The sequence below is a fragment of the Haliaeetus albicilla genome, chromosome 13 (genome assembly GCF_947461875.1).
Source record: "Haliaeetus albicilla chromosome 13, bHalAlb1.1, whole genome shotgun sequence".
Classification (NCBI taxonomy): Eukaryota; Metazoa; Chordata; class Aves; order Accipitriformes; family Accipitridae; genus Haliaeetus; species Haliaeetus albicilla.
The window spans coordinates 1,098,278-1,125,975 of record NC_091495.1 but is presented as its reverse complement, the minus strand read 5'-3'; the positions used below and the strand labels follow the sequence as shown (position 1 = coordinate 1,125,975).

The following is a 27,698-nucleotide window of genomic DNA, read 5'->3' as shown; positions in this document are numbered from 1 at the left end:
TTTGTATCAGGTACTTAAGCTCAAGCTTTGAGAGGTGATGTAAACAAGAAGGAAGGGAAAATGCCCGGTTTTATTTCTGGGATTTTGGAAAATGCTGGAAGACTGCTGTGCTCTGAATTATTGTCAGCCTTTACAAAGCGGTTCTGAGAACCACTCACTCCAGTAGGTCTAGTTTTATGTTTTTATTGCCTGTTGTGCTGAAGCAGCTCATGCTACTTTTTAACAGAGAACAAGCTGTTTGTGTTGCACACAACATGCATGCTGCTCTGAAACCGATGTGTGTAGTCTTCAAAGATCTCCAGTGTGTCGTTCCCTCAAATGGAGAAACTTGGGGAATCAATCATGGTGGCGGTTCAAGGATCTGCCTTATGGTACCTTCATGGCCTGGCTTTGCTGGATGCTGAGTCTGTGCCAGATGTCCCAGCTGCTCTGGTGTCCCTTGGAGATCTTTCATTCATAAGACTGGACTAGATTGATCTTACTTAGGCTTGCAATCCTGTTGCCAGAAAGCCGGATAACTGGCTGTCGTCCAGGTGCTAGAAGGGCTTTGCTGTCTGAATTTTCTGAGTATGGTGGTCTCCGGTGACATGGATTTGTGGAGTTGCTGTGGCAACCTGCATAGGTTCCCTCAAGTCCCAGCCTGGTTCCTGGCTTCCTAAGTAGCTCCGCTATTCATCCCTCTTGTGAGAGGAGGAGTGGGAGCTGGCCTCTAAGGCAGTTTGCCTGCAGGACAAGCAAAGCACCCTCTGAAGGGGTAGGGGCAGAGAGTACCACCTTCCCAGAGAGCATGCAGAGCTGCAGAGCCCTGCCTGCCTTCCCTCCCTCCAGCTGGGCAGATTCTCTGCAACCTCCCTGCTGCCTTTGCTTGCTTATTCCTGCCGTAGTTAAAGGGTTTTTGTCTCCTGGGCCTAATGCATTTAGGTCAGAGTGAGCTAAACCACAATTTAAACCAAGCTTTTTGGAAGTAATTTGAAAACTTGTGCTGTTTTTCATTTTAGGTGAAAAAATGTTGGTAACTTAAGCAGTAACCTGGCTCTTAAAACAGTGCTAGCTGCAAGGGAGGTTATTCCTCTGAAGTTTGAGTGGAGTGTAGTTCAAACAGGGCCTTGAGCTAAGCCCCTGAAGGCAGAATTTTTAAAGCTCCCAAGGTAATTTTGGACCTGATGCTTCCTAGCTGAGGTCCTCCCTGGAACATGCAGCCTGTGCAGAACTGTCCCCTTCACTCCTGTGAGTTCAGTGTGCAGCACTGTTGGCTCCACATACTCACAAATTTTCTTCTGAAGCTCCGACGCCTTCTCATGAGGATGCTCACAAGGCCTTGCGTGGATATCTCTTTGAGCGTGACAATGTGAATCACCAGGGAGAAAATGAAACTTCCCATTTTATGTGGATGTTTGCTAACAGATAAGCTGATTAATTAAATGGTAGACACAGCTGTAATATAGGGAAATTAAGGGTTGGAGAGAGATAAAAGTCTCTTTTTGTTTCTTTTAAATCAAATTTTAAACACATCTTTATTATTATGCATCGTGGGGTATTATATGCATATCTGGATTGAAGTTCTCTCGTCTTTTCTTCAGGATCTGACCACCCATCCCAGCATAATAGTCTTGTTTTCATGTTTCTTGTGAGGTGCCCAGCATTACTGTGTACTTAATGTTCAGGGCAAGCTAAACGTGCAGTGTTCATCAAAAGCTGTTCCAGTTTTTATTTTTCAGTCCAACAGGTTCTGCATAACTGATGTCTTTTTGTGAATCTTGATTCAAGTATAAAGCACATAGTGTTCTCTTGTTTCTGTGAAGTTTAACAGCAATTGTGGAGAAAAACCTAAGCTTAGTGAAATGCTGTTTGGAGTTCCAAGACAGCAAGAGTTGCTTATGTTTTGGGCTTTATATGCAGTTGAATATGCACTTGGGTCGTGATCATAACAGTTTAGAGTTGAAGATGCTGGACTGTGGCCAGCAGAAGTATCAGCTCCTCTTGGTGGCTTAGGGAAGCTGGAAGCATCAAAGTATTTGGACCTGACCCTTGAGTTCCCATCACACCTCTGTGACACGTGTCTGGGGAGGCTGGAAGATGTAGAACTTGTGGAATGGCCTTGGCTAATCAGCCAGGTGTAATGCCTGCTGGGATGCACAGGGTTATTTTATCCTGTATACCTAGCAGGTGAAGGTAATAGAGCCAAATGTGGTCACAGACATTGCAAAGTCTTTCTGCAGCTTCTGAGGATTCAAGAGCCTCAACATAATAGTGGCAGGTTCATCTTTGTCTAGGTGGAAGGTTGATCTCAGCATCCCTACCCTCACCTACCTTATTTGTGCCAGACCACCTCAACCTCTTGCATGTTTTAAGTGTGCTGTTAAGTGGTGCTTTCTTATAATATAGATATTTTTCTGAGACTAGATTGTCGCCAGATGGACATGCGTGTCTGATCATTTTGTGGTGCATGGTCACTGCAGTGGTTATTCCCTTTATACCAGCCAAGCCATGCAGTTCACTTAAAGTAACTTTTGACCTAGCTTTACACAGCCTTGAGCCTGGAGATGTTCTGGGTATTGTATGTGTGTGATTAAAAATAACAGAGAAGCAAATATGTGATCGGGAGTTGAATTCTTGCAGAGCTGTTAGTGATCTCAGAAACCACAGGAGTGTCATGTTACTCAATTCCCAGATGGAGATGCCTTGTAATGCCTGTATGAAATGTTCCAGCACGCTATAAACATAGAGCCTGGATGCTGCAGAGGCCATACATGGATAGAGAAGAGTGTTTATTGAATGGTAGCACAAGTTCTGATCTTCAGTCTGGGCACAAGACTGCATGCTAGCATCTGTACAGTTAACTCACTGTGTGAGGAGGGGGTGTGCAGGGGGAGCTCCTGCATATTTGAGTTGGGTTTGCGGTCTACCTTGTGTCTCCTGAGTATATCACAAACATACCTGAGTGTCCATTCCCAAACTCCTGTGGGGGTGATGAGAAATGTAGTAGACCAGGGGGCAGGGAGTGATGCTGGGGGCACAGAATTGCTGTTACTTGTTTCTGCTTTTGCTATTTCAGAGTAATCTTAAATATTTGTGTTACATCTCATTGTGTTCTGCCTCTTACTTGCCAAGGCTGGTTGCCTTAGTCACCAGGGCTTTGGTAACTACGACAACAAGATTGAGCAGGCAAAGGTAGAAATAATGGTAGTAACTTTCTCGACTCTTTCTGAAATTGGCTTGTATGAACCAATATCATGCATGTGGGCGACTTGTGTCAGCAGTCTGTTCTCCCTTTCTGCCTGACACATCCTGAAATCCTACTGGCAGCACCACCGTAACAGAGCTGTGTGCTGGCCCTCCTGCAACTGGAAACAAGCCCATCAGGGACATGTGAGTGTTGCTGGCCACCCTCCTTGCTGGAGCATGGCAGCCTGTGCTGGAGCAGAGTCCAAGGGGTACCTAAGGCAAGCCCTTGGGGGCCAGCACTTGTGTGCCCACCAACTTGGTGGCAGATCCTGAGTGGGAAGCATCAGGGCAGTGTGTCTGCTGGGATGGGAAGGCAGGCTCACAGGTTACTGGCTTTTGAATATTGTTTACACTATAGGTAGAGTTGGAGGTCAGCTTTTGATGCAGTTCTGCTTTGCTTTGAGGGCAGGCTGTTTCTATCCTACCAGGTAATCCTGAATCCTGACTTGGGACAATGAAATTATATCTCCCAACCCACCTTTGAAACATGTTGCTCCTGGAAGCTCCCATAGCTGCATCCTGCTGTGTCTGGGCATTGTTACTAATGCTTTTTCTGCAGTAACAAACCAACACCGTGTTCTCTCCTCTGGAGAGCCCCCAGCTCCAGGAATTTGTGCCAGCAAGGCACTTGTCTAGTATCCCTCACTGCTCTGTGAATTGGTTTCCTTCTCTCTGCTTGTTTTCTCTCAGCTGAGCATGATAGGGAGCCACAATGAACACAGTCAAGGGATTCCCTGGAAGCACAAGCCTGTTCTTTGTGGGCACCTAGTGCAATCTTAATGGGCTCTCTTGAACACTTTAAGACAAAATCAGCCACTGTCCCCAGTAAAACTAAACCTCCAAACAAACCCAGGTCAAGGAACGTGGCACAATCTGAGGGTTTCAGCAGCATTTGGAGGAACGGTTGTAACCTATTAGGCCTCTGTGAAGACTGTCCTTTAAGAGGCAGGGGAATACATGTTCAGGGCAGGAAAGTGTAATAGTTGTGGAAGGCTGCCACTGCTGTGTGCTTGCAAACATCAGCCTGTGCTCCAGTAACGAATCCTGCTGCTTGCAGAGAAAAGAGCAGCCTTGACTGATGTCTTGCTGCAGAAGAAACTTTGTACTCACTCTGCCTTTGGTTTGGATTTCATTTAAATTCTGAGCTAGATGCTCAGAATTCATTACTTTTCACGTTAGAATGCAATACCCAAGCCTTAGTGTGTATGCCAGCCTTCCTCCTAATTCCCCAGCCATAGCTCTGTAGTCAGACACCCATGACCAAGACTCCCTTCTTCTGTGCCACAGTGCAAATTTGGGATTGTCCAGCAGTGCAAAGAGGAGGGCTGGAGGAACTGCCCCTTCAGGAGCAGTGGGCTTTGGGGACTGCAGTATCTTTTGCTCAGCCACAAAAAAGGGGAATAATTTGGGCTGCTTTGCTCACCTGGTAAGAATTAAAAGAAATGCCATTGCCAGCTGTGGTTAGTCAAAACTGTCTGCAAGAAACCTGCTCCTGATGGCTCATCTGGCTGTGACCATGTTTACTCCTTGATCTGGGTCGGATGATCTCTGAGCCTGAACACCAGGGTTTTGTGTGGCCGTGGCCTGGCTCAGGGAGAGGGTGTCCTGTGCTGCTGAGCCTTACCAGTGGCTCTTCTCAGAGAGGTCCCCAACCATGCAAGGGAGGAAGTGGAGCGTTTGTGCTAATGTGATGGGAGCAGTGTTGGCCTCTCGCTTGCCAGAGGAGTGCACGTATGTAGCAGGGCACAAAAAATCATAGGTCAGAAGTCTTAGGATAACTCTGAGCTACTTCTGTACTGGTCATGGGGTCCAGTGAGTGGCTGAACCCTCCCCAAGATATCCATGCAGCCTAATGAAAAGCTTGACTTAAAGATCTGAGTCTTAAAAATCACTGTTCTGATGGGAACCATTTGACAAACAGCACCTAGGACTGCAGAGGATGCTTCTGCTGTGGATGTAGTGTTCCAGTTTGAGCAAGTATCCCTGTATCTAATTTTAAGAACAGTGGCTCCTGATTTGTATAATGTGTTGTTTGGTTTTTTTTTTTTTTAACTTCTGCAGTCTTACCTACTGCTTTTATTTATCACTGCTCACCCTTTGGATGCAGACCCTGAAGGTCTTCTATAGGCCCAGGAGCATGTTGAGGCCTTCACAGTGTTCTTGAGCTTCAGGTGGTACCTGGAATTGCAGCTGTCGAGTGTTGTGCGAGTCCAGTGGTTATATGCTGTTGACCTACTGTGAAAGCAGTTGGTTGCCAACAGCAGGGTGTTAGACTGAAGGTGGGTGCTGTGGGTGCCCTCTGAGGAGTGACTGCAGATCTAAAGGTGCCCTTAATGCATTGCTCTGGCTGTGGCTCTCCAGGGAGGACTCTGGAGACGCAGCGCTGGGAGGAGATGTCCTGCCACCTCTGTTACCAAGGAAACAGTGGCTGCATTTCACAGCTGCTGAAGATTTTTTATTCCAGAGTAAAAAATTAATTTCCAGACTGCAGCTGCATCAAGCTTTTTGGGCATGAGCATGCTGAGCTGTTCGGTTATGCCTGACCTCTGGGCTGAGTTGCAGCTAGATCTCAGATGTGAGTTTTCTGATGCTTTGGATCTCTGTGCTGCAGCTTTTTAGGTATCTGAGGGTGCTGAGATTTCAGGCTGGCTGCAGTACTTTGAGAGGGCATTGGAACCAAGTCTTGGAAGTTCATCCCTTCCTGCTGAGCCCAGCTGGCTGTCTCTACTCTGCCTATCTGTCCTTTTTCCAAGACCCCATTCATTGTGCATGTTATGTGCCTACATGGAGGTCCACAATAGATTACTCTGGTGAGGAGTAGCAGCAGTGGTCCATAGTAAGAGCTGCAAATGCTTTTACAACAAAGATGTGGTTGGGCAGTTTCTCACAGTAATACATCACTTTATTGACCACAAATGGTGCAGTCATCAGTGTGAGGAGATTCTGTCTGCTTTAACCAGGCATGAGAGCTATTGATTGTGGTGTCATTCAAGAGCTCTGGCGATAACCTTCCCTAGGGTCTGGCTGTTTTCTGTGACCTGTACTGGGGAGGGTACGCTTGTGATTGAGCAGCTTGCTACTGACTGGTAATTTTGAGGAAGCTGTGGATCCAAGAGCTTAGAAGTCTTTTGGAGCAGGTTCTCACTGGGGCATCTTCTGGTCATTCTGAGCCCCTGTCTGATCTGTGAGTCCTTCACTAAGATCACTCCTAGGGTGAATCTGCAGGCTGTTCTTGCTCAGATACCTCATTATGAACCTGTCTACCAAAGGAAAACAGGCCAAGCAGTCATGAGTTGGCAGAGGGGCAGTTAAAGTTGTCCGACAGCATAAATCAAAGTATGGTTTTCAGGAAGAGCACTGTCTCTTGCACTCTGCATGGCTGCAGAAAAGGTGCTCTGTTCCCAGGGTTGTGTGTGGTGCCTCCTGTGTGTGCTGGGGGTGCAGCTACTAGTCCGGATACTGTGGAGGCTGCTGGTGGGTAGAAAGCTGGCAAAAAAGACCTTCTCTCTGCTGTCTCGATTGCTAGTGGAGCCTTGCTCAAGGGTTCCGCTGTGTCAATCTGCTTGCAGGGAGCAGCCCCCCGTGCTCCCCCCATCCCATCTCAGACTGCTGGGATTTGAATGTGGTGCCTGTAAGTGACAACGGCGGAGACCAGCATGGCAGCATGGACGTGACAGAGGGCACCGAGTGCCACAGCATCAGCACTATGGCTTTCTCCTACCATGGCCCTGTGCTCGTCCAGCTGTCCCACAAAGGGTGGTATGATGTGGCAGTCTCTTTGCATATCAGCAACTGAACGTGCCTGCGGGAATTCTGGAGGCCTTCTTGGAGGAAGGAAGGAGAGGATGTCTGGTGTAGCTGTGCGTGTTCTGGGGAAGCTCTCTGCTGAAGAGTCTCTGTGTTAGTGTTACTTCCTCCCACGTTTCTGGGAGCTGTGTAAGTTCAGTAGTGTGTCTGACACTTTTCAGAGGCTGCCAAGCTCTGTTTGCTCTTTCTCTCGTTCTTTAAGGCTAGAGAAATGGGTGGCTTGAGACAAAGTAACTTCAGTTAATTTAGCATCAATGACTATGTTTCTTTGCCTGAACCTTGTGGTGTGATGGGCTAGTTCATAGACTGAAGTTGTTTTCGGGGAAGGATGTTCCATCTGAGGATGAGAATCACTGTGACAAATCAAGATTGGTTTGTCATCCCTTCTCATGCCTTGGTTGCAAGGCATGGTGGCTTTCCTATCTTTGTTCTGGTGGACAAGGTGGTACTAACAGCTCAGCCTCACACAGAAGTGTTGGACACTGCGTGGGCAGTTGAAGCTGTGTTGCCAGTCATTTACTAAGAATGTCTGCTCCAAGAATGGAGGATTCTTTTATTCGAATAGTTTTGTATCTCTTGATTTAGAAGATGAAGTTCCTCTTGCAAAAGGGGTTGGGGTGTTTCAATACAAGAAGAATGGACATACATAACCACAGTTAGAGAAGTTTGAAGCAAGAACATTAAAGAAGGCTGGATTAAAGGTACTCATGTAGCCTTGCTTTAGTTCTGCTGTTTTCTTAGCCTTGACAGTTTGAATCAATGAACTTTATTTTAATGCCGTTTGAGACTGCGGAGTCTTTAACAAAATGGAAGAAAATAATCCAAATAAGTATCATGCTATATGACACTATCTTGATATCTGCATGATCACTGCTTGGGTTAGGGTGGATCTAAGAACATGAATATGTTTTGGTCTAGAACTGCCTTAGCCCTGAGTCCTGACTGTGGCTGACAGGATGTTTACAGAAAGAGTGTAAGAAGGGCAAGTACGGCCTCCTGGCTCTGAAGGTAAACAGCTTGGGTGCTTCCTTAGCTGGAACTTTTCTCTGTAGTGGGCACATTGGAAAAGCTTTTATGGCTTGAAGTGGTGGCAGAAGTACTTATGGGAAAAATGGGGAAAAAACCTGAACAAGTAGCTCAGGACTAGATTCACAGGAGCAGACTGGACAGATGCCAGTTTGTATTAGGTAGACTACTGAGTGCAATAAGTAGCCTCTTGCTTCAGCCAGTGTCTTTCCCAGGAGACTGGCAGTGACTGATGGGAAGCCACACTTCTCTAAGGGTTTTAAGGGAGATTTGAGGAACTGTAGACTAGTAAGCATCAAGCACGTTAGCAGAAGTTAAAGAACAGGGGTAGTGGAGCACATGGATAGATTTGATGTTGGTGTATGGGCCCTTCTGTAAAAAGAAAACTTGCTTCTCAAGTGTTTTGGAATTGTTGAGGCACAAGAACTGGGAGATCCAGTTGATATTCTGCTTGGAATTCCAAATGGCCTTCAGCAAGGTAAATCTGCTGAAGAGGAGCTTGTTAAAAAGCGAGGCTGCCGTGGAACAAAGGGGAAAGTCCTCACATAGATAAATAATTATTTAAATAAATGTCCTGATTGTGGCTAGGATAGAGTTAATTTTCTTTCTAGTAGCTGGTATAGTGTTATGGTTTGGATTTAGTATGAGAATAATGTTGCTAACACACTGATGTTTTCAGTTGTTGCTAAGGAGTGTTTATACTGAGTCAAGGATTTTTCAGCTTCTTATGCCCAGCCAGCAAGAAGGCTGGAGGGGCACAAGAAGTTGGGAGGGGACACAGCCAGGACAGCTGACCCCAACTGGCCGAAGGGGTATTCCATACCATAGATGTCATGCCCAGTATATAAATTGGGGGGAGTTGGCTGGAGGGGGCAGATTGCTGCTCAGGGACTAACTGGGCATTTGTTGGCAAGCGATGAGTAATTGCCTTGTGCATCACTTCTTTTGTATATTCCAATTCTTTTATTATTATTATTGTCATTATTATCATTATTATTTTCTTCCTTTCTGTTCTATGAAACTGTTCTTATCTCAACCCACGAGTTTTATTTTTTTTTTCCCCCAATTCTCTCTCCCATCCCACTGGGTGGGGGGGGAAGCAAGCAAGCGGCTGCGTGGTGCTTAGTTGCTGGCTGGGGTTAAACTATGACAATAAATAACAGGAATACATAGTCAGTTGTCATGGTGAAAGCTCACCAGTGGAGATCTGGAGGGATCTGCACTCAGGTACCTGTTCAGTATAATCCTAAATAGAAATACTCCTTTTTGGAGAAGATTGCTATAGCACTGAAGAACTCCAGCCCAGGAAGTGTCTGCTGAGGGACCATCTTTCACACACACTTACACATACTTACTCTCTGCAGAGCTTTAGCTGCCTAAATTTTTAGGGAGAGTTTGTGATGCTGTGCTGAAGACTTGGATGTAGCTTAGATTTGCATTTCAGGAATGCAAGTTGAATTTTTCAGGCTTAATCTTATTTTTTCTTTTTGATTTGAGAGTGTTAAGAATCTGACATGTCTCTTCTTGGCAAAATACTGGTTTGGAGCCCTTGAAACTTTCCAGAGATCAGCACAGGTATTTAAAGTAGGCATATTCCTTCATCCAGTTTTTTTTTGTGAAGTGCCAGATGATATTAAACTTCTTCCCTTTCCTTACAAAGAGGAACATCAGTGCTGAATCCCAGGGAAATCATCAAGCATGGCTTAAGGAGTACATTCCGATCAGACTCTGAAAGAAGCCATTGTGTGAGGCTCTCTGGCAGCTGGAGACAAGTGATTGAGCTTACTGTGGCAACAGTCTGAACCAGCTGCAAGTTTTGATGAGCTCTGTGGTTTTTTTTTTTAAATTCATGTCATATACACTAGTGCAGTAGCAAGCATTTTATTCTATACCTATGCTCATGTCCCCAGTGCCTTGGCTGTTCAGGCATGTTTATGTATAAGCTCTGCCAGCCAGACCTTCTACTCTCCCTTATTAAGAAGCTGGCAGTGGTAGTTCATAGTGCAGTGGAAAGTGAGAAGGAAATAACTGGGAACAGAAAACATGTATTGTTCCAAACACTGGGAAAACAGAGCTCGCTCATCAGCACTCTGCAGTTCAGCTGTAATCCATGAAATGCGCAGTCCCCGCTCAGGCACCCAGGGCTGAGCTGGCACTGTGTTTATTGCACAGCTGCTTTGGCTGCCAAGGCTGTATGATGACCCTCTTGCGCTGCAAATGTTCATCTCTGCTTTCAGAAATGAGAACGTGATAACTGAAAGGGTGGAATGGTGAACCCACCGTTTACCTTAGTGACCTCCCCTCCAAGGTTGTTCCTGTTGCCTCTTGGCACTCCTCTCACCTGCATTTTGCCTGTGCAATGATCCAGCCAATTCAGAGAGAGGCTCTGAGTATTTGGAGAAGGACAACAACATCGTGACATCTGCTAAAGGGCTCCTGAAGATGGGAGAGTGAGTGCTGCTGGGCCCATCCTTCTCCGACCTCTGTGTACGGAGGTGTGTACAAACAATGTATTTAAACTTTCCACAGGGAAACACAGATATCTGTTCACATACAGAGCCCAGCTTGCATCAGCTGTTGGTAGCCCCTGTCTGTGCTTGCATTGGTGGCAGGGCTTGGGGGCTTCTGGTTCTCGCATGGTGTGGCTGTTCCTCCGGGGAAGTGCTGGCTGCTCACTCCCCTGCTCTTGAGGAGCTGCTTGCTGGCATGTGGAAGCTCATTGCAATTCAGAGGAAGTAGCTGAAACTTCTCTTCTTCTGGAAAAGTAGGTCGGGGAAATCTGCCTGTCAGGAATGTCTGGAGGGAGAAAAAGGGATTTGGGGAAAGCGGTAAGAGCCCAACACAATCCACCTCCATCTGTTTTTATTGAAGAGATGTGTGACATGAATGTAAATCATAAAGGCTTCTATAAAAATACCAGTTCCTGCTAGAGTGGCATCTGGTGACCTGAGGTGCAAGTCAAAAGTGGGACCTTTGGGTCCAAATTCTCTGTAATCTTTGGCATCTCACTTTCCCTTTCTGTGCCCTGCCTTCTCATCCGAAACAAGGAGCAGTGTTGGGGGAGTTGAGGAGGTGTGACTGAGTGACCAGCAGCTTTGCTAAGTTGTGTAGTGGGACGGGAGGATGAGGTGAATCATCCAAGCTCTAGCGATCCATTATAGCAGCAAAAAGGAAGAGATGAGTACAAACAGCTGTGTTTTGGCTAGTTGCTTTTTATCCAGAGGGGAAGAGGCAGGGGACTTGTGTGTGTGTGTGTGTGTGTGTGAAAGGATTGCTATTGCTTGTCTTCCACTACAGCTGTGGAAGGGAAATTTGGTCAGCCAAAGAAACACTGGGTCTGGTTCAGACCAGGCTCAATGGGAGCTGAGCATTACTATCCAACTGCTGGCAACTTGGCTGGCTTGACTAGCTCTTGTTTGCACCCCTCATTCTCCCAACAGGAGTATTTTGAGCCTGCTTCAAATGGGTCTCTTTCCTCTTACCTGAGAAGTCTTCAAAGATGTGCAATTGCTGCTGCAGGACTGCTGTCAGATGAGTGCTCTGGTGGGAGGAACTTTTTTCACTGCACCCTGATCTGCCTTCCCTCTGCAATGGCACATCCCAGGCCAGCCCGCAGTGGGAGTGGTTCACAGCAAGTTGGCTTTCCTTCCCATATCCATCTTGGTTTTATGGCTTATGTCATGTGCTGGAGACAGAGCAGTGCCTCGTAAAGGGTCTTTGGATGAACGTTGCTCGCAGTCTGGTAAAGGCAGGCAAAGAGCGGAGCTTGGCCATGGGCACGCTTGCATTTGCATGGGCTGTGTCTGTGCATTGCTACACAAAGCAGCATCTTGCAGGGTGTACTTCCTTGATCTTGTGCAGCAAGAAGTGTGGACATGGACGTGGAGGGGCTTATCCTGTGCAACGGGCTGCCGTAGAGACTTGCAGCCTGCAGAAGACATTGGGAAGTGTGGCATGGTAGCTCTTGTGTGTCTGAGGCTTTGCTACCTTGGAGATGGGCTTTTTAGCAGCCTTCTGGACTTGCAAGGTATGGACTGACAGGTCTTGGGGGGCAGCAGTGTGTCCTGCTGTAAGCTTGTACTGTACCCACAGCTACTGTTTGACCACGGTACAGTAGAACAAAAATGCTTTCCTTTTAAGAATGACTGTACTTAAAACAGACAAATGTGTGCGTAAGGCTGGATGGAAGATAAACCTTGTGAACAACAGCAGCCTCTTCTGTTGTAGCAGGTAGACCTGTCCTTGCATTGCTGAGGGCAATCAGCACTTAGATGGCTCTAACCTATCTCTTCCTCTTTGCAAATGTGCATAGCTGGTAGCCAAGTGGGTGCTGAGTTTTCTAGCTGCCTCAAATGTGAAAGAAATTAATTCAACGTTGCTGCTTCCAGTAGGTGCTGGTCTGCTTCCAAAATGGGAAAAGCCAGTTTAGTTTATGTCAGTGAGGCAGGTCAGGTTTTCATGAACATTGATGGCTTTATGCCGTTCTTTGTGTATAGAATTGATGTTGGGTGACAGGAGCAAGAGTTTCTCATGCTGCCAATTCTTAGCCCAGTAACTAGTCTTTGAATATGAGAGTAACATGTGCCAAGAAGACAACCTCAGTCTCCTGCTCTGCAGATGCTTTGGGACTGAAGTCCAAATCTAGATCAAAAGCATCAAATGTGGGTGTCTTAAAATGCCAGACTCAGCTGGAGGCATAAATTTCAAGATGGAAGTTCCTCACCAGTTTGTATCATAAAGACATGTCCCAGGGAGAGAGGTTTGTTTCAGAAAACTCACTAGGACTTATCCTAAAAATACTGGGCCAACAAAGAGTATCTTGTTTAGGCACAACAAGATTAATGCATCTTCATGTTAATTACTTCTGGCAATGTGCACTCATCTTTGACTTCTGCCAGCGCAAATGCAATGGACCTCAAGCCTCTTTGACAGAGTTCAAGATCTGTATGCTGCTAATAGGAGTCCTCAGAGGCTTGGATGATGGTTGCATCCCTTGTCGCTTTTGGTGGTGAGAAAAGAAACATGCAAGGCTGTCAGACAACATAAACTTCCTTTCTTCAAAATGGGTCAGAGCTGGAGTACCAAATGCTAATAGTAATTCTGCTGCTACTGCTAGCAGACTCCCCAGGGCTCTGCTGCAGCCTTGCTTCTGCTTTCTTACATTCTGGAGCATCTCAGCTATATGGAAAAAGCTTTATGTACCTTGTCACAGAAACAGATTGAAGTCAGTAATCTGTCTCTGGAAAGTCCTTTACCATAGCTGTTGACAGCAGCGTGGGCTCAGGATGATCACCAAGGTAAAGTGTACCCAAGCACATGTGAACTCCCTGCAGTCTTTTCTCCTGGAGTCCTATAAAAATTATAGAGTTATTCAGCATATTCGTTTCTAGCTTCCTTTTTTAAAAGCGAGAGAGTAACTCACTTCGTATTGACTGGATTGAAAATTCACAAATAATTAATCTGCTTTAGTATGGAAATGAAAGTTCAGTTAAAATCTCCAAAGTCAGTCCCTTAAAATTAGCTCAGTAAACTACTTTAGAAGTACTGGATTATAAGAATGTTCATCTAAACATGTCTTGTATAGAAAGCCCAGTTAATTGGATGGAGGATTATTATTCCTAAGTAGTCAGAAACCAATGGATTCTGTTCAATGCTCTCCAAGAGTCTGGAGCCAGCAGATCTTATCGTATACACCCTCCCCTTTTACTTGGAGGTTCAAAGAGGAAAATCAGCTTTCTGCTTTTTCAGGCTTCCAGTTGGGTTTCTCAACTCCACAACTTGCCAATGAACCAAAGTGTTTCATTTCTGTTTGAGGCCGTTACAGAGGAGATTAAATAGAAGAGCTTTTTGCAAACATTCTTGCTGCACTGAGGCTCAAGCATAATGAAATCTGAAGGGAAACCCAGGATTACTGAAGGATGGAGGTTCTCAGCCCAGGTGAATAGCCGCTGTTGTGTGGTCCCCAGAAAGCACACCTACCTGAAAAGTGTTAGTTGTGCATCTGTGAGTGACAAATCTGGCCCGAGGTCTGGGCAGGACTGTGTACTTTATTAGCAAGGTCTAATTGTAAAATCCTGGTCTGGAGGGTTGTGCCCTGTGAACTGCAGGTCCTGGGAAGGTGATTTTCAAGGGCAGGTGCTGTGCTCACAGGACTTGCTATCTGACTTCTGTTTATTCTTGGCTTCCCCAGCAGTGGCAGTTTTTGCCTACAGTGGTCCTGCTCTTGCAAGATGCTCTTGCCTCTTCTTCTGATGTGAACCTTCTTCCTTCCTTTGATTGTGCTGTTTGTTTGTTCCCATCCTGTCCTTGCTGTCACCTTTTATCTCTGATAACACAGACCATGGATGGATGCTGCCTAGAAGCCCCTTTGACACTGAACATGAGTTGGATTACTTGGGATATGTGGGATAATTAGGTACGATTGTGTGCAGATGAAACAAAACAAGTTTCAGAAAAAGCTCACAAAAACCCTGCGCTCAACAAGGCTGATTTCTACATGCAGAGCATTCACTTTTGACTAGGGTATGATAAGTTCAGCTTGCGCCTTGTGATAGTGCTGGAGAGTTAGTTGCTTCTAAGCAGGTAAATTTGGTCCCACAGCTAAGACATGCCTTGGCCCTGTGCTGCACATGCTTTGGCTGTTGCAGTGTGAAGGATGACAGGGTTGTATATATTCTTGATAAGGGCAGCAGTAACTTCAGCGGGGTCCAATTTTAACTGACCTGTATGTGCTTCTCTAATTGCATGCTAATTTTAAGCAGGCATTATTCTTGTAAAGCCACATTTAAATTCGCCAATGCAATTTTAGTGCACATTAAAAAACCTAAAGTAGTGCAGGCTTGGCATATACCCTTCGTCAGGTAGAAGCCAGTTGTAGATAGTGTGCAATAGGTTCAGATGAACCTACTGTGGCAGTTTGAAATCTCACTGTTCAGCCTCACGTGGGAGTTGACAGAAGTTCTAGAAAGCAGTGCAGAAGTTGGTTGTGGACCCCAGTAAGCGCCTCTGCCTTTCCACCCAAAAGCACTACAGTGATTTCCTTTCTGGTTGCATAGCGATGGTCTTTAGCCTTTCTGAAGCAAAAGCCTCCTCCATCAACGGCTGATGCCTTGAAAGGGAGATCTCCAGACCTTCTTCCTTCTTTCAGGGTACAAGCCTATTTTAATTCTCCCCGTTGCTAGTTCAGTTCCTGGGATGTCTTTCCCCCTTGTACAAAGCAGGGTTGGCTGCACTCCAGGTCTCTAAAGACCCACATTGTTCTGTGTGGAATTGCTCATAACAACTGTTTATTCCCTTTAAACAAGCATCTTTAGGTGTAGTTGACATCAGAGGACCTTGGTGGTACTTGCTTCTGTGGACAGGACCAAACTGTACTCCTGTTCCCTCAATGTGTCAGTGTACTTGATACCGGAACCAGCCCCAGTGATACTGTAAAATGGTTCTTCCAGACAGCATTGCCAGGGTTGCAGTGGGTGAGAGGTTCACTTAAGATTGGGTGGGACTTCTCTGTATCGTGACATGGCTCTGGGGCATGCCGTGTTGGCTATGATTGCTTGTTGGTGGGGAGCTGATGGGGCCTAGCTTTTTTATCTATTGTAGGACACACTGGGCTGAATATGGGAATCCTGGAGATGCTGGGCTGCTGCTCTAGTGTAGGCGTTGGGGGGAAGCATGCTGTATCTGCAGTGACAGTGGTGGAGCTGCTTCTCCTGTGTCAGGTTGGTCCAGAGAGCAGCTCTGAGCACCTCCTGCCCAGCAGCAGGCAGGACTGCTATGGTTGGCCTGGGCATCCTAGGCCCTGCCACTGCTGGAGATATGGCTTGTGTTTGTCAGGCTAGGTGCTCTGAGCATGTTGGGACGGTCTATGCAGCTTCCAGGATTCTGGATAGTTGCTGGGTCTCCAGGTATTGTGGACCTGTGTCTCCCCTCACCTCAGCCTCTGTGCCTCCATCCCCTCCACCACGTCTGGGCTGATCCTGCCACTTGTGCTAAGGAGCAATGGTGATGCTCTGATGTAGAATCTCTGATCTATCTTTTATATCTTACACAAGGGAAGATTAGGGCGATTGCACCCAAGGAATTATGCTAACAAAAGACCCTGTGCTTTTATACCTGGGTAGCAGTGCTCTTCCTGGGGGAACAGCTTCTTCTGTCTCTTCTCCATATGTGATTATCCCAAGGAAGGGATTCATGTCTCCTTTGAACTGGCAGCCTATTTATAGCTGCAAACTGAGCACCAGTGAATGTAATGTGCTACTAACAAGCTGATGAATGCTTTGGGGGCCTTGGCTTCTCTTCTCTGGGCTTGTGTTTTGTTCTTGTTTCTGCATATTGCTATTCACGTCCTTGGTGATTTGACTTGGTTTCATCTTTCAGATGCTTGCTTCTTGGCCCTGAGAACTGAAGATAGTATGATCTAGCCAGGCTGCTGTGCTGCCCCTCAATTCAGGCATTAGGGTGGGTTATTTGATGTCTTCACAGCATTTCTGTTAAGAAACTGCCAGATATTTCTCAACTAGGTTTGTCCTTTGAGTGGTACCCTATTGGTATGCCCAGATCCTGGACCTTTACTTAAGTTTGCTTCCCTGATGTTGTTGTTCCTTGACTTTTGCTCTTCTCTTAAAACTTGTAACTGGCTAGAATTTTACAGTCACTTGCGGTCTTATTGCCTGGCCTTTATTAACCACTTCCTCCGTGTTAGATAGTCAGATTCAGAAGTGTCCCCTCATGGCTGTTTTCAAAACTTTTCAGTATTATTCTGGGCTTGCACTAGCTTTTATTTCTTTTATAGGCTTCTTTTACAGTTTGATCAGTGAACCAAAAAAGCCACATTTTTGTCTCTTCTGCTTCAGTTGGCTGGTGCAGAGCTGCCTGTGGACCAGTCCCAAGGTATGTGCACTGGCATACATTTTTCTAACAGGCTGCATAGAAGAGCTGGGGATGACTCATTTCAGAAACGTTTAACAACCTTCTGTATAAAATTCAGAGTACTTAGAAAGAAAACAAGGACACTGCATCTGAACATACAGGCTTGACTTGGCCAACACATGCCCAGATAATGGGCATAAAGGAGTGCCTCTGTTGCACCAGGTGGCTTTGTGTACATCTATCATGCAGAAAATCCTTCACTTCAGCCACAGATTGCCATGGGTTTGTGGGAAGGATTGTATGATAAACCACCTGTGCCTTCATTTCCCAAGTTCTCCAATAGGCACTTTGTGTTCTGGTGAGCACTACAAAAATGTGCTTTAAAGAGAGTAAGTGATTGGTAGGGTGTTGAATTTTTCATGTATGTTATGAATTCAAATTGTCTTAGCCAGGGTGTCTTTGGATTGCTGCATGTGCCCAGTGTGGCTGTAATGTGGTGTGGTGAGGAGACACACCAGGTTATTTATGGACCCTTTTGCTAGGGTCTGTCATGATGGCTTCTGGCTCTGCTTGCAGCTTGCTGAGATGCTGGATGGGCACAGTGATCCTTGGAAAGAATGTCCTGTTCCGCTGGGACAGCGGCTGGCAGTGAGCAGCTCCAGGTGTGTGGAGTGTCATCTGCTTAGTCTGTGTGCTGCTTTGCTGGAGCCCCCAGGGCCCTGTCAGCCTGTGAGTAACTGTCTGATGCTGCTGAGCCCAAGCTGCAGTGCCTTTGAGAGCTGGGGCTGCGCCTGCTGGGCAGCCTGCTGGGAAATCTTGTGGTGCCAGCAAGCATGAATGACTGCAGGCAGCAGCTGCCTGCATGCTTTGCCTGGAGAGGTCCTCAAAGGGAAACTGCTTTTGCTCTGGCTCGCTGGAGCTCAGGCTGCTCCCTGGACACAGCTCCTTTACTTTTGCAGGGCAGCCGGTCTATGCTTCTTGATGCCTGCTCCCAGAGAGCCTGATGTGACAGGGATAGACCAGACCACGCAGCATTATTCTGTTGCTGGGGTTTTCTGGTAAATACAGTGGTACTCCTCAGCTAGGGATCTAGTGTGAGCTATAGCAATGTGTACAGCCTTCTCACTTCCACTCCAGCTGCACAGGTTGTGTGGCATCTCTGCCTCAGAAAAGTATGCACGCTTGGGTAGAAACAGCCCAGCAGCTTTGGATTGCAGTGGTGTGACAAGATGGACGTCTCTGCCAGGAGGGGCTATTTCTGAAGCTGACTGACGAGGAGAAGCAGTATAGACTAGAGTGTTTGCAGGCATCTCTATGCTAAAAGGAAAGCTGCTCTGTAGCACCAGGTAAGATGCAGCTCCTTGCCATGGGGTATGTGAGATAGCTCTGGTATGTCTGTAACAGTGACAGGTTGAAGCGGCTGACAGGGTCTTTCTAGGCAGATCTCAGGGTTTCCATTCCACCCTCTGATCTTGCTTTTGACACTGAATGTACAGAGTGATTGTTGTCCTGTGATTTTAACAACTGCCCTTTCATAGCTCCCCCACTTTTCAGACAAGGCTTCTTGTGTTGTGTGTGGTCAGCACAGTGGCCTCACTGGTCTAGATCAGTGGGTTAAGAGACCTGTGTATCAGAGAGCTTAAAAACCCATTGGGAAACTCCACGCAGAAAATTTAAGTTCACTTTTAAGTCAGCCCAGATCCCTTTTGCTTTTGCCTGGGAAGTAGTCCACAGAGACCCAGAGGTCTGGGGTGGGGGGTGAAAAGCAGCGCTTTCAGCAGTGCTGCAGTGTGAAGGTACAGGTGGGTACCAAATTACAAACTGGTTAAAAGGAAAAGATTTAAAACAAAACCAGTGGGGAAAGCTGTGAACAGAGGCTGAATACATCTGGGAAGACAGCACAGCAACTTTGTTAAAATAGCAGTGTCACAGCCTGTGCAAATCCTGGGGATGATAATAGTAGGCCACGGTGCTTTGGTAGGGCATTTTTCTGTTGCTGACTTTTTCTGGCACAGAACAGCATGACCAGACTGTAAATGACATTAAGAGGTGCCAGGTTTGTATCTGACTTGAATCAGATTAAATGTTAGCAGGAAAATAATTTTGTTAGGAAACATGCAATTCCCAAGAGTATTTTATTTAGTCTTTCCTCTTAGCTTTTGAACCTGTTGTGCAACTCATTTAGTATTTATGGAAGAGTAGGAGGGGAAAAGTTTAAAAACCACATCACTGGGTATCAGGAGGTTGCAGAAAAGCCTCACGAACAGCAAAATGGGTCAGTTCAAATTTCGAAGCTGCAGCCCCATCAGAGTGGAGAGCTGGGTGTTCTCTGCTTTGTCATTGTCACCTGTTCCTTGTGTTTTTCCTTAATGCGGTTACATTGCCTGCTTGGGCAGGCTGGAGGCTTGTGGAGCAGAGCTGTACTGTGTGAGGGAGGCATTTAGTGCAGCTTTACAGGCAGGCATGAAGCTGTAATAAGAGTAGCAGCCTGGCTGGTAGCTGTGCAGGGTCCAGGACTGTGCCAGTGCCATCAGAGGTGGACCAGCTCTTCCCTGGAGTGGTTTGGCTCAGAAAGAAAGTGTTTAATAGCACAGAGGAAAGCTGGATGTGCAGAAGGCTGTAGCTTGCCTCGGTGAACAGTGGTACCTACCTTAATTCTCCGTACTGGCAGGTTCAGTCCCTGCTAGTTCATATGCTCTGCTGGGCAGAGCTCTATATTGAGTTCTGTCTGGAGAGAGGAGACTTGCTAGGAAGGAGGGGCAGGAATAGCCCCGCCAAAGCTGACAGGCTGCAGTGGTCTCTTTCCTGTTGCCCAGGTTCTGCGCTGGCTGCATACGCAAGCAGTGCTCATCCTGCTAGGAATTTGTGGTGCTGTGTAGGCCTGGTGCCACAGCAGCAGCTGCTTTTTCCTCCCACAGTGGGACTAGCCATGTTGGCAGGAATGACCCCTGAGATCAGGGTAGGAAGGATGCATGTGATTTGCTTTCCAGGGTGGCAAAGCATGTGGGAGCTCTCAGTCAACAGCAGGGATGGGTCAGGAGGTGGCATTCCTCAGGAAGAAGCAGTCCTCAGGTCAGGAGGTGGCATTCAGGTTATATATTGACTTTAGCTATCTCTGTGTCTGCTGTGTACAGTGTCCCACACTGAGCTATCCTGGAAATGAGCATAGCGGCAAGCACTTGTGCCCTAGACACAAGTCCACAACGCAAACAGCTAGTAGACCAGAGCGGTCCACTTCCTTTCAAGGCTGCCTCTATTGCTGAGTCCGAAACTGTGGAGCTGTCTGTAGCTACGGAGCCTGCAAAGGACAGCTGTGCTTAGAGAAATCTGCCTGGGAATAGGAAGGGAGCATTTCATCTCGTAGGCTTATCTTTGACTTACCTCCACTATTACATTTGCATTGGTCTGAGAAAGCAGCATTTGTCTTGTTCAGAAGCAATTTGCTTGGAGGGATGCTGGCACACGCTTGCCCATGTGACGAGGCACGTCCAAACCTCAGAGGACGGCTCAGCAGCCTCGAGAAGGAAAGCACACATCCTCTGGAGTAGTCAGCTGCAGGCTTGACCAGTGGGAATCCTGGGCAGCTTCGCTGTGTTGAGAGTATCACTGCTGTCTGTGCTTAGTGGGGATGCTGGAGAACAGGGAATACTCCCTGATTTGGTATATAGCCTTGGCCAAGCATTTGTGTGAGAGCTGTTTTCCCACTGCAGCCAAGCCTGCTCTATCCTGATTTGGGATGCCATGATCTCTGTAAGGGCTCTGAAGAAGCCATGCAACCTCGTGCCTCTGCTTCCTTGCCCTGCTGCTTGGAACAGCCCACCCTTCCTCACTACACCATGGGTAGCAAATGAGCAGAGGGGTCTTGATATTAGTTCTTGTTCTGAACAGCCATTTTTTTCATTAGAAATGCAGTGTTATGAGTAGTTCAGATCTTCTTCCATGTGCACAGCCTGCATGTTAATGTTTTGGCTGCACAAAAGCAGCTGAAAGCCTGTAGTAGATGTAGCTTTTTGGAAAGAAAAGTACTATGCATCCTGAGCACAGCACTGCTGTTGGTCTATTTGCCTCTCTTCTCATGACTCACTGTGTTTAGGGCTGGTGTATGTTCAATAGTGCATTTTGGCTGATCTCTTTTGGCAAGGCTGTTTCAAAAGCATAACCTGTTAAAACCCTGTGAGGGAAACATAACGGCTGGTCTAAGAACAGTTTTGGCTACAGTTTGGCTACAGCTATGGGATACCAGTTTTGAAAGCCCTGGGGAAGAGAACGATTTTACACATCATGTTAGGTATTTAGAAAGATTTTGCTATTCTCCTAGATAAATCCAACATCTCCTCTGTAATGCTGAGTGAATCTTCTGTCCTCCAGACAAAATCCATTTGTCCGTGAATCCATTACCTGGCTGTGCTTGATCTTCCTTCACACCTGACTGCTTTCACACAGGTAGCAAGCAGCTCTGATAGCTGTTTCTGGTGATCACTAGTAGCCACTGCTGCTGGCTGAGAAATGCACATGGTCTGTCAGTGTTTTTGTCCTTTCTCTGAGCCTCCTTATCTTGTAGGTGCCTTTGACCCAGGCTGGTATGTCTTCTATGCCTTGTCCTAACTGTTGTATCTCTTTGGGTTATGACCTGCTCTTTCCCGTGCATCTGTTGTGGGTGGCTGTGCCATCCCGGTGGTATTGCAATACTATGAAATATATATCTGAACACAGAGGAGTGCTAAGAGGTTGTGAAGGAGAGCAGGCTATTCCCGGGAGGCCTCTGGGTGGCAGTCAGAGCTCCTGGGCAGACCCATCCATGTATGATCCCTGCAGTGGGAAAGCTGCTTGCGAGTGTGTTTAATAGAGCGGCTGGGTGCAGCAAGCTCAAGGGCAAGTCACTGACCAAACCAGAGCTGTTCTGAGGTTATCTGCCCAGGGATTAAGGAGTTAGGCACTCTTCCAAGGGCTGATTGGAGCGGGGCATGCCTGATAAACGTACATACAGAGTGACATGGTGGTTTAATGCAGTTAAGAATGGACTGCCTGTCAGTTGAGAACAGCGGGGGCTGTTGGGGTGGGCTTTCTCTCCTGTGAGGACAGGAAAAATGAACAAATGAGGTGCTCCAATTCAATACAGTGGTGCTGAGCTCCCATCTAATGTGCTGCACTGGCAAGGCCAGTACTAGCCTCTTTGAGCAGAGGCTGCAGTCTGTCTTGAATGGCCATCGCAGGGGGCATGAGCTAACTAGGACACAAGGCTGTGAGGAGGACTCTGGGCAGCTGCGAGCAGCCGGCCATGAAGACAAGGAAAGGTGGATGTATCTACTTGCAGGACTCTGTTTTCTTCCCTTTGCCTCCCATTTGTCCTGACTGAGGATGCCGTCTTGCTCTTGGTAATGTATACCCTGCCAACACTGGCTGTTCCCAGCATGTCTTTGCCCTCTGTCCTCCTCCCATGTAGTGTGGCCAACTTGCTGCTGTGGGGAGAAGGAACCCCTTCTCAGCATGGGCTTTACGTTCCTTTGCTGTTGTAATCCTCGGAGGAAGATGAGTGTTAGCTGGTCCTCTAGAATGTCTGAGCTTTGGCCTTGGGTTTGGTCTGTCTGGAGGCACTTGGAAGGAGGTGGGATGATGGAGGGGGCCAGGAATAGTCACATGAGAAAACAGTCTGGATTTCCTAAGGCAGGCAGAGCCATAAGCTGTGAAATGCTTTTACAGGAAATGAAGTGACACAGCAACCTGGGATGTTTTGTCTTTCCTGTCCCTCATGCTTTGGGGTTTCCTTTGGGAAGGTCACTTGGGAATTGGGATGAGTCAAACCTACTGCAATTTGCAGTAACAGAGGTCTGCTCTAGATCGAGCAGCGTGGCAGACATTTGCTATTGGTAGCAAGCTGCTGTCAGCCAGGGTGGTGGGGAACCAAAATGCCCCTCTCATGGCAAGGGGAGGATTGCTGGTCAGCACCAGGGCTGTTGTGCTGCACACTGCCTTGTGTAGCTCAGCTGGGGGACCTAATACACAGCAGGCATTTCATGGCCCTGGCCCTAGCTCTTTCCCTGGGGACCCCAGGAGGGTGTTGTCATGGCCTTTAGCCTCTGCATCCTACTGTCTTACCCCACTTTGGTGCAGCTTGCTTTACTTGTCCTTCCCAGACTGCAGCAGCTGCAGTTGCTTGAGGGCAGAGAGGCAAGAGTGTGCTAGCAAGCCTTGAGTTCTCTGTCACACTTTCCCTTGGGGAAGCTCTCAAAGCAAGCTGCCATCGGCTTTCATCCCAGTTCATCTTAAAGCATGTAATTGGCATACCTACCCATCCTGATGAAGAACCTGCTGCTGTCCCAGTTCATTGCTCCTGTTTGCTGGCAACAGGGACTTGGTTTCTGAAAGTAGAGTAGGTCTCTCCTCCCCTCTGCATGCATCAGTGGTGTCTCGTGCATACATCACTTACTGCCTAGGGAGTATCTTGACTTCAGAAAGCTGTGGCTGAGAGTGCGTTCCAGGCAGTATCTCAACGCTTGCATCCCGTTTGTGTGCTCTTCCCTTAGCACCTGCTTTGGCCACTATCAGAGGTGAGCTGTAAGGCTGGACACCCATCTGAGCAGAGGAGGTAAAGCTGCTTTTACAAACTGCTCTAGGTGGCTAGCCAGTCTGGAGGACGAGCTGCCCGGCATGCCCTTCGCCTGGGGTGTCTGGTCCTGGCTGGCTGCCCTCTGCCATCTAGTGGGAAGCTTTATAGGAAATAGGTGCTGCACAACAACTGACCAGGGGTGCAGGAGTGTCCCATAGCTTGTGAGCCCCACTGAACATTTGGTATCTCTCCAGAAGTCCAGTCTCAGAGGTGGAGATCACCTTGAAAGGCAAACCTGAGCTGTCAAAGTCAGGAAAAATATTGAGGAGCTGCTAAACGGCTGCTATTGAAGGTTTAGCCCACGACTGTGCATCTGGTAAGGGCAGTGGTGTTGACAAGGGTGCGTGGAGGGCCAGTGCTTGGAAAGGTGGATGTGCTCCAACATTTGTGGGTGGCATGGGAGCTACAGGCAAAAGCCAGGGAACCTGGCTGCTGCCACTTGAAGAAATCAGTGCAAATGTTCAGGAAAATAATCCTGCTCAGAGAATGAGCTGTCACTCACCAGTGGTCAGTAAGCCAAGCACTGAACAGCCCAGGGTGCCAGCAGAAAAAATGTACCATGCCTGCTCAATGTACCTCCTCAGCCAGCAGCAGTGGTGGGGTGTGTGGTCCTGCTTGGTACCAGGTTGAATAAGGAGGAAGAGCAGAATGAGTGAAAAGTAGGAGCTGCTTTATTTTGTTGCATGTTTAAAAAGCCATGACCAGGAAAGGGAATTTTTGGCTGACTGACCATCCCAGTTAGTGATGGAAAGAAGGCAGCATTTTTGAAGATAATACCAGGAAATGGTGAGTACATCTCACCAGTAAATGACCAGTAGTGGAGTGTAGGAGTACTGGAGTTGCAGCATGCTGTCAGACTGTCCTGTTGGAGCTCATTTTCCTCACTGCTGTCAGTCACTGTTGCTTTCAGAGTGTTACACGGTCATGTTCACCACAACTCGGTATAGAGGAAGTCCTTGAGGTAATTCCACAGCTCAAGAGCAGTTCCTACTTATTCTTTTTAATTATATGAGCAAGTAGATCCAGATTTATAACTTATCTACCAAAAAGTTCAGTGACTTGGGGGGATCGCAGAGTGATCAGTTCTGGACAAGACCATGGGGTAGTTGTTGTGGGATTTGGCTGAAGTGTTCAGAGAGGTGTACCGTTTTGATCACTGTGGATCGATCCTGTCCTATAGAGATCTGCAGGGATTAGTGTGAGACCCACTGCTGTCCAGTACTGGCGCTAAACACCCAGCAGTGACACAAATCTGGGTGATGCAGGGATTGGTTAAGTAACAGATCAAAAGAGGGTAATCAGGGACAGCCAAGCTGCTGGGGAGCACCCTTTTAAAAATTGTGTGCTCTTGTGCTGCAAGTAAGTATGTTTAGACTCCCGAACAAGTGTGCTAATCAATGTGGGAAGGATAGTGGTATTTTAGAAAGCACTGTTTTGAGAAGGGGTTGGAGTTGCAGGGTACAAGCTATACCTGAGCTAGTGAGATCTTCTGAGTGCTGCAGGGGGTGAAGAGCAGAGGGTGGAAGGGGGTAACCACCTTCCTACATGTGGTATGGGAAGGACCAGGGGCAGAATACAGGGTCTCCCACTGTGTAAAAGAGATCTTGAAAACTGGAGAGGGATAGAAAGAGAAGAAACAAGCTTTGAAGTGCCTTATCAGAGATAAAAGAGCTGCCCAAGTGGGCAGAGCTGATCAGTATGCACTTAGTCTTCCCTGAGGAAAAATACCAGGTAATGACAGGACTCCTGAGTGCCTCAGAGGGGAGCATGAAGAGCTAATGAGTGGATTAGTTTGGATAAGGAGCATGTTTTTACAGTGAGAACAACTGCCAGGTAGAATTATAATCTTTCAATATCCTCAGATTAAGACTGAATAGCCTTACGGAAGTTTTAATCTTTTGGAGATAACTTTTCCATTCAGGTAACTATCATGACTAGATCAGTGCTGTATGGAAAATTTGAGTAGATGTTCTGTCCTTGCCATATACATTCAAGCCTCATTCTTCTCTGTGGCTTGTCTAGGGACTAGGGACACTCAAAGTTAGCACTGGTTAGTGATGGTGTTAGCTAAGCTTAGCCTCTTTGCAAGCTTTTCCTTAGTACATCTGGTGTAGTTGCTGTACCCCATCTTTCTGGCTAGCACTCAGTCCTGCCCTCCCTGCCCTAGAGGTGGCCTCTTTGTCTTTGGCCACATTCCCCACAGCTCACTCCTCACCTTGCCTAAGTATTTCTGGGGAGCAAGAAGCCTGCCCTAGATGATAAGATTTCCTCCCTTCCTACAAGCGGAGGCTCAGAGGGGAAGGGTGGACAGAGATGGGATCACTGCTTGCAGTGCTGGGGTGCACAGGGTACGAGGGCTTAGGGGGCTGCAGCCCTGGGCTTTGGCTAAAGGAATCCAGGCCATCTGGCAAAGAGGCGGACAGAGCTTGCCTGCGCTCCCAGCTTCCTGACTTCTGGTCTCCACCATGCCCTGCTATCCAAACACAAAGGACAGAGCAGCAGGGTTGCAGTCACAGTCCAGCAAACCTTGTGCACAAGCTAAAATAATTTTAGCAGGGAGGGCAGGGGCATAGTAGGAGGTGCATGCTTGCTAAGCGCTAAACCTGTCCTGCAATATGGCTGGCTGTCTTTCCCTTTCCAGGATCATTCCACCTCTGGGCTGTTCTACACTGTTGCTGTATGTTAGCATAGCAAGAGCAGGGTTTTTTTCCCTTCAAAAAAAAAAAAGGCAAGGAGGAATAGATTTGGCCCTCAGAGCACAGTGTGTCAGACAGAAAGGTATTTGATAGTAGCCCATCTGTTCTTCAGGAAGGGTGGCCTAAATCTCAGGTACAGCACACTGGTATCTACAAAAGTCCTGGGTACCACTGGCTGCAGCAATGCAGACATTGAGCGTGGAGCACAGAGGCTAGCTTGCAAAACATGAGAGTGCCAGTGTTGCTTGTAAAAACGTGTCTGGCCTGGGCTCCCTGACACATAGTTCCTTGCAAGTAGTCTCCATGGGAGTCCTGCTGCAGGCTTCTAGGCAGGAGGTCGGGGTGGCTGGCTGTCTCACAGGCACTGACTAATGCTTCTAGCAGCAAAAGTAGCTCTTCTCGCTCAGCCTCAGGCTCCTTCATGGGTTTTTCCTGGAAGTGCCACTTACCAGACTGAGTCCCCAGGATGTGAGGTTGTCAGGGTGGCTCTGCTCTATGAGGCTTCCTGCGGGGCTGCTGCCTCCCAGCTTCCCAAGTCAGCTCTGTGTGGTACTGTGCGAAAGAAGAGCTGAGTTGTGATGTCTGCATGGGAACATTTGCCTTAACTAAGTCCAGGATAAGAGTGGATTTAAGTGCTTTGGTTTATAAATAAACAGCACTGTGGCCAAGGTAGGTTTAAGCAGAGCTGGCAACAGCTCTACTTGGGAAGGGATCTCTTTACCACATGGCCTGCTGTTGGACTTCCTGTTGCATGCTAATCCCTTAAGCCTGCTTTAGCTCTGTTAATTTTCCTTCTTTCCTTTTTTCCCCAATGGGCTGTCTTGGTGGCGCGTGAATGCCAGTGTTCCTCGGCCAAGCGTGTGCCTGCGGCTGGGCCAAGCATCCAGGCTGCCTTCCGAGCACCGGGTACCATGTGGCAGGGCCCCAGGGATGGTGGTGCCTGAATGTGTCCCATTCTCTCTGTCTTACAGGCTCTGCAGTCTGCGCCTGAAGAAACTCACGGTGCTGAAAGAGCTGGACAAAGAGCTGAGCTCTGTGCTTATCGCTGTGAAGATTCAGGTAGGCTTCTCTCCTTCCTGCTGCCTGATGGTAGCAAGCCCATCCTTGTGCCCTCTGTGAAGTGCTGGTCTGCATGTCCCTTGCCTTGTGCCAACCTCTTGCTTCCGTCTTCGTTAGCCCCTAGGGAGACTTTGGCTCTCAGGCAGGTGGGAATGATGCCCCAGGGACAGCAGCAAGCTGCCTGGCGCTGGTTTGTATCAGGGATGAATTTGGTTAGGCCTCTGTACTGGGACAGAGTGCGTCTTGCTTCCCTGCCTGCCTCAGCCAAGGCCCTCCTCTTGAGCTGCTGTTCAGAGTTTGGCATCCCCTACCCCACCATTCCTGACCCCTTAGACAGGCTCAGTGCTGGGTGGTTTCTGGCAGTGCCCTCCATCCAGATCCCCGCCGTGGGGAGTGAAGGGTGGGAAGGG

General features: G+C 47.6%; 1 protein-coding gene across 3 annotated transcripts in view; it reads left to right on the top strand.

Annotated features, from left to right (window-relative positions):
• The window catches only part of LOC104322384 (phosphofurin acidic cluster sorting protein 1-like), a 77,508-nt gene that overhangs the window by 28,405 nt on the left and 21,405 nt on the right, over window positions 1-27,698 (top strand). For all 3 annotated transcript variants that reach the window (XM_069799829.1, XM_069799828.1, XM_069799827.1), the window contains exon 2: window positions 27,201-27,288. In XM_069799829.1, the coding sequence (XP_069655930.1) occupies window positions 27,201-27,288 (88 nt within the window). The remainder of the gene's footprint in view (window positions 1-27,200; window positions 27,289-27,698) is intronic.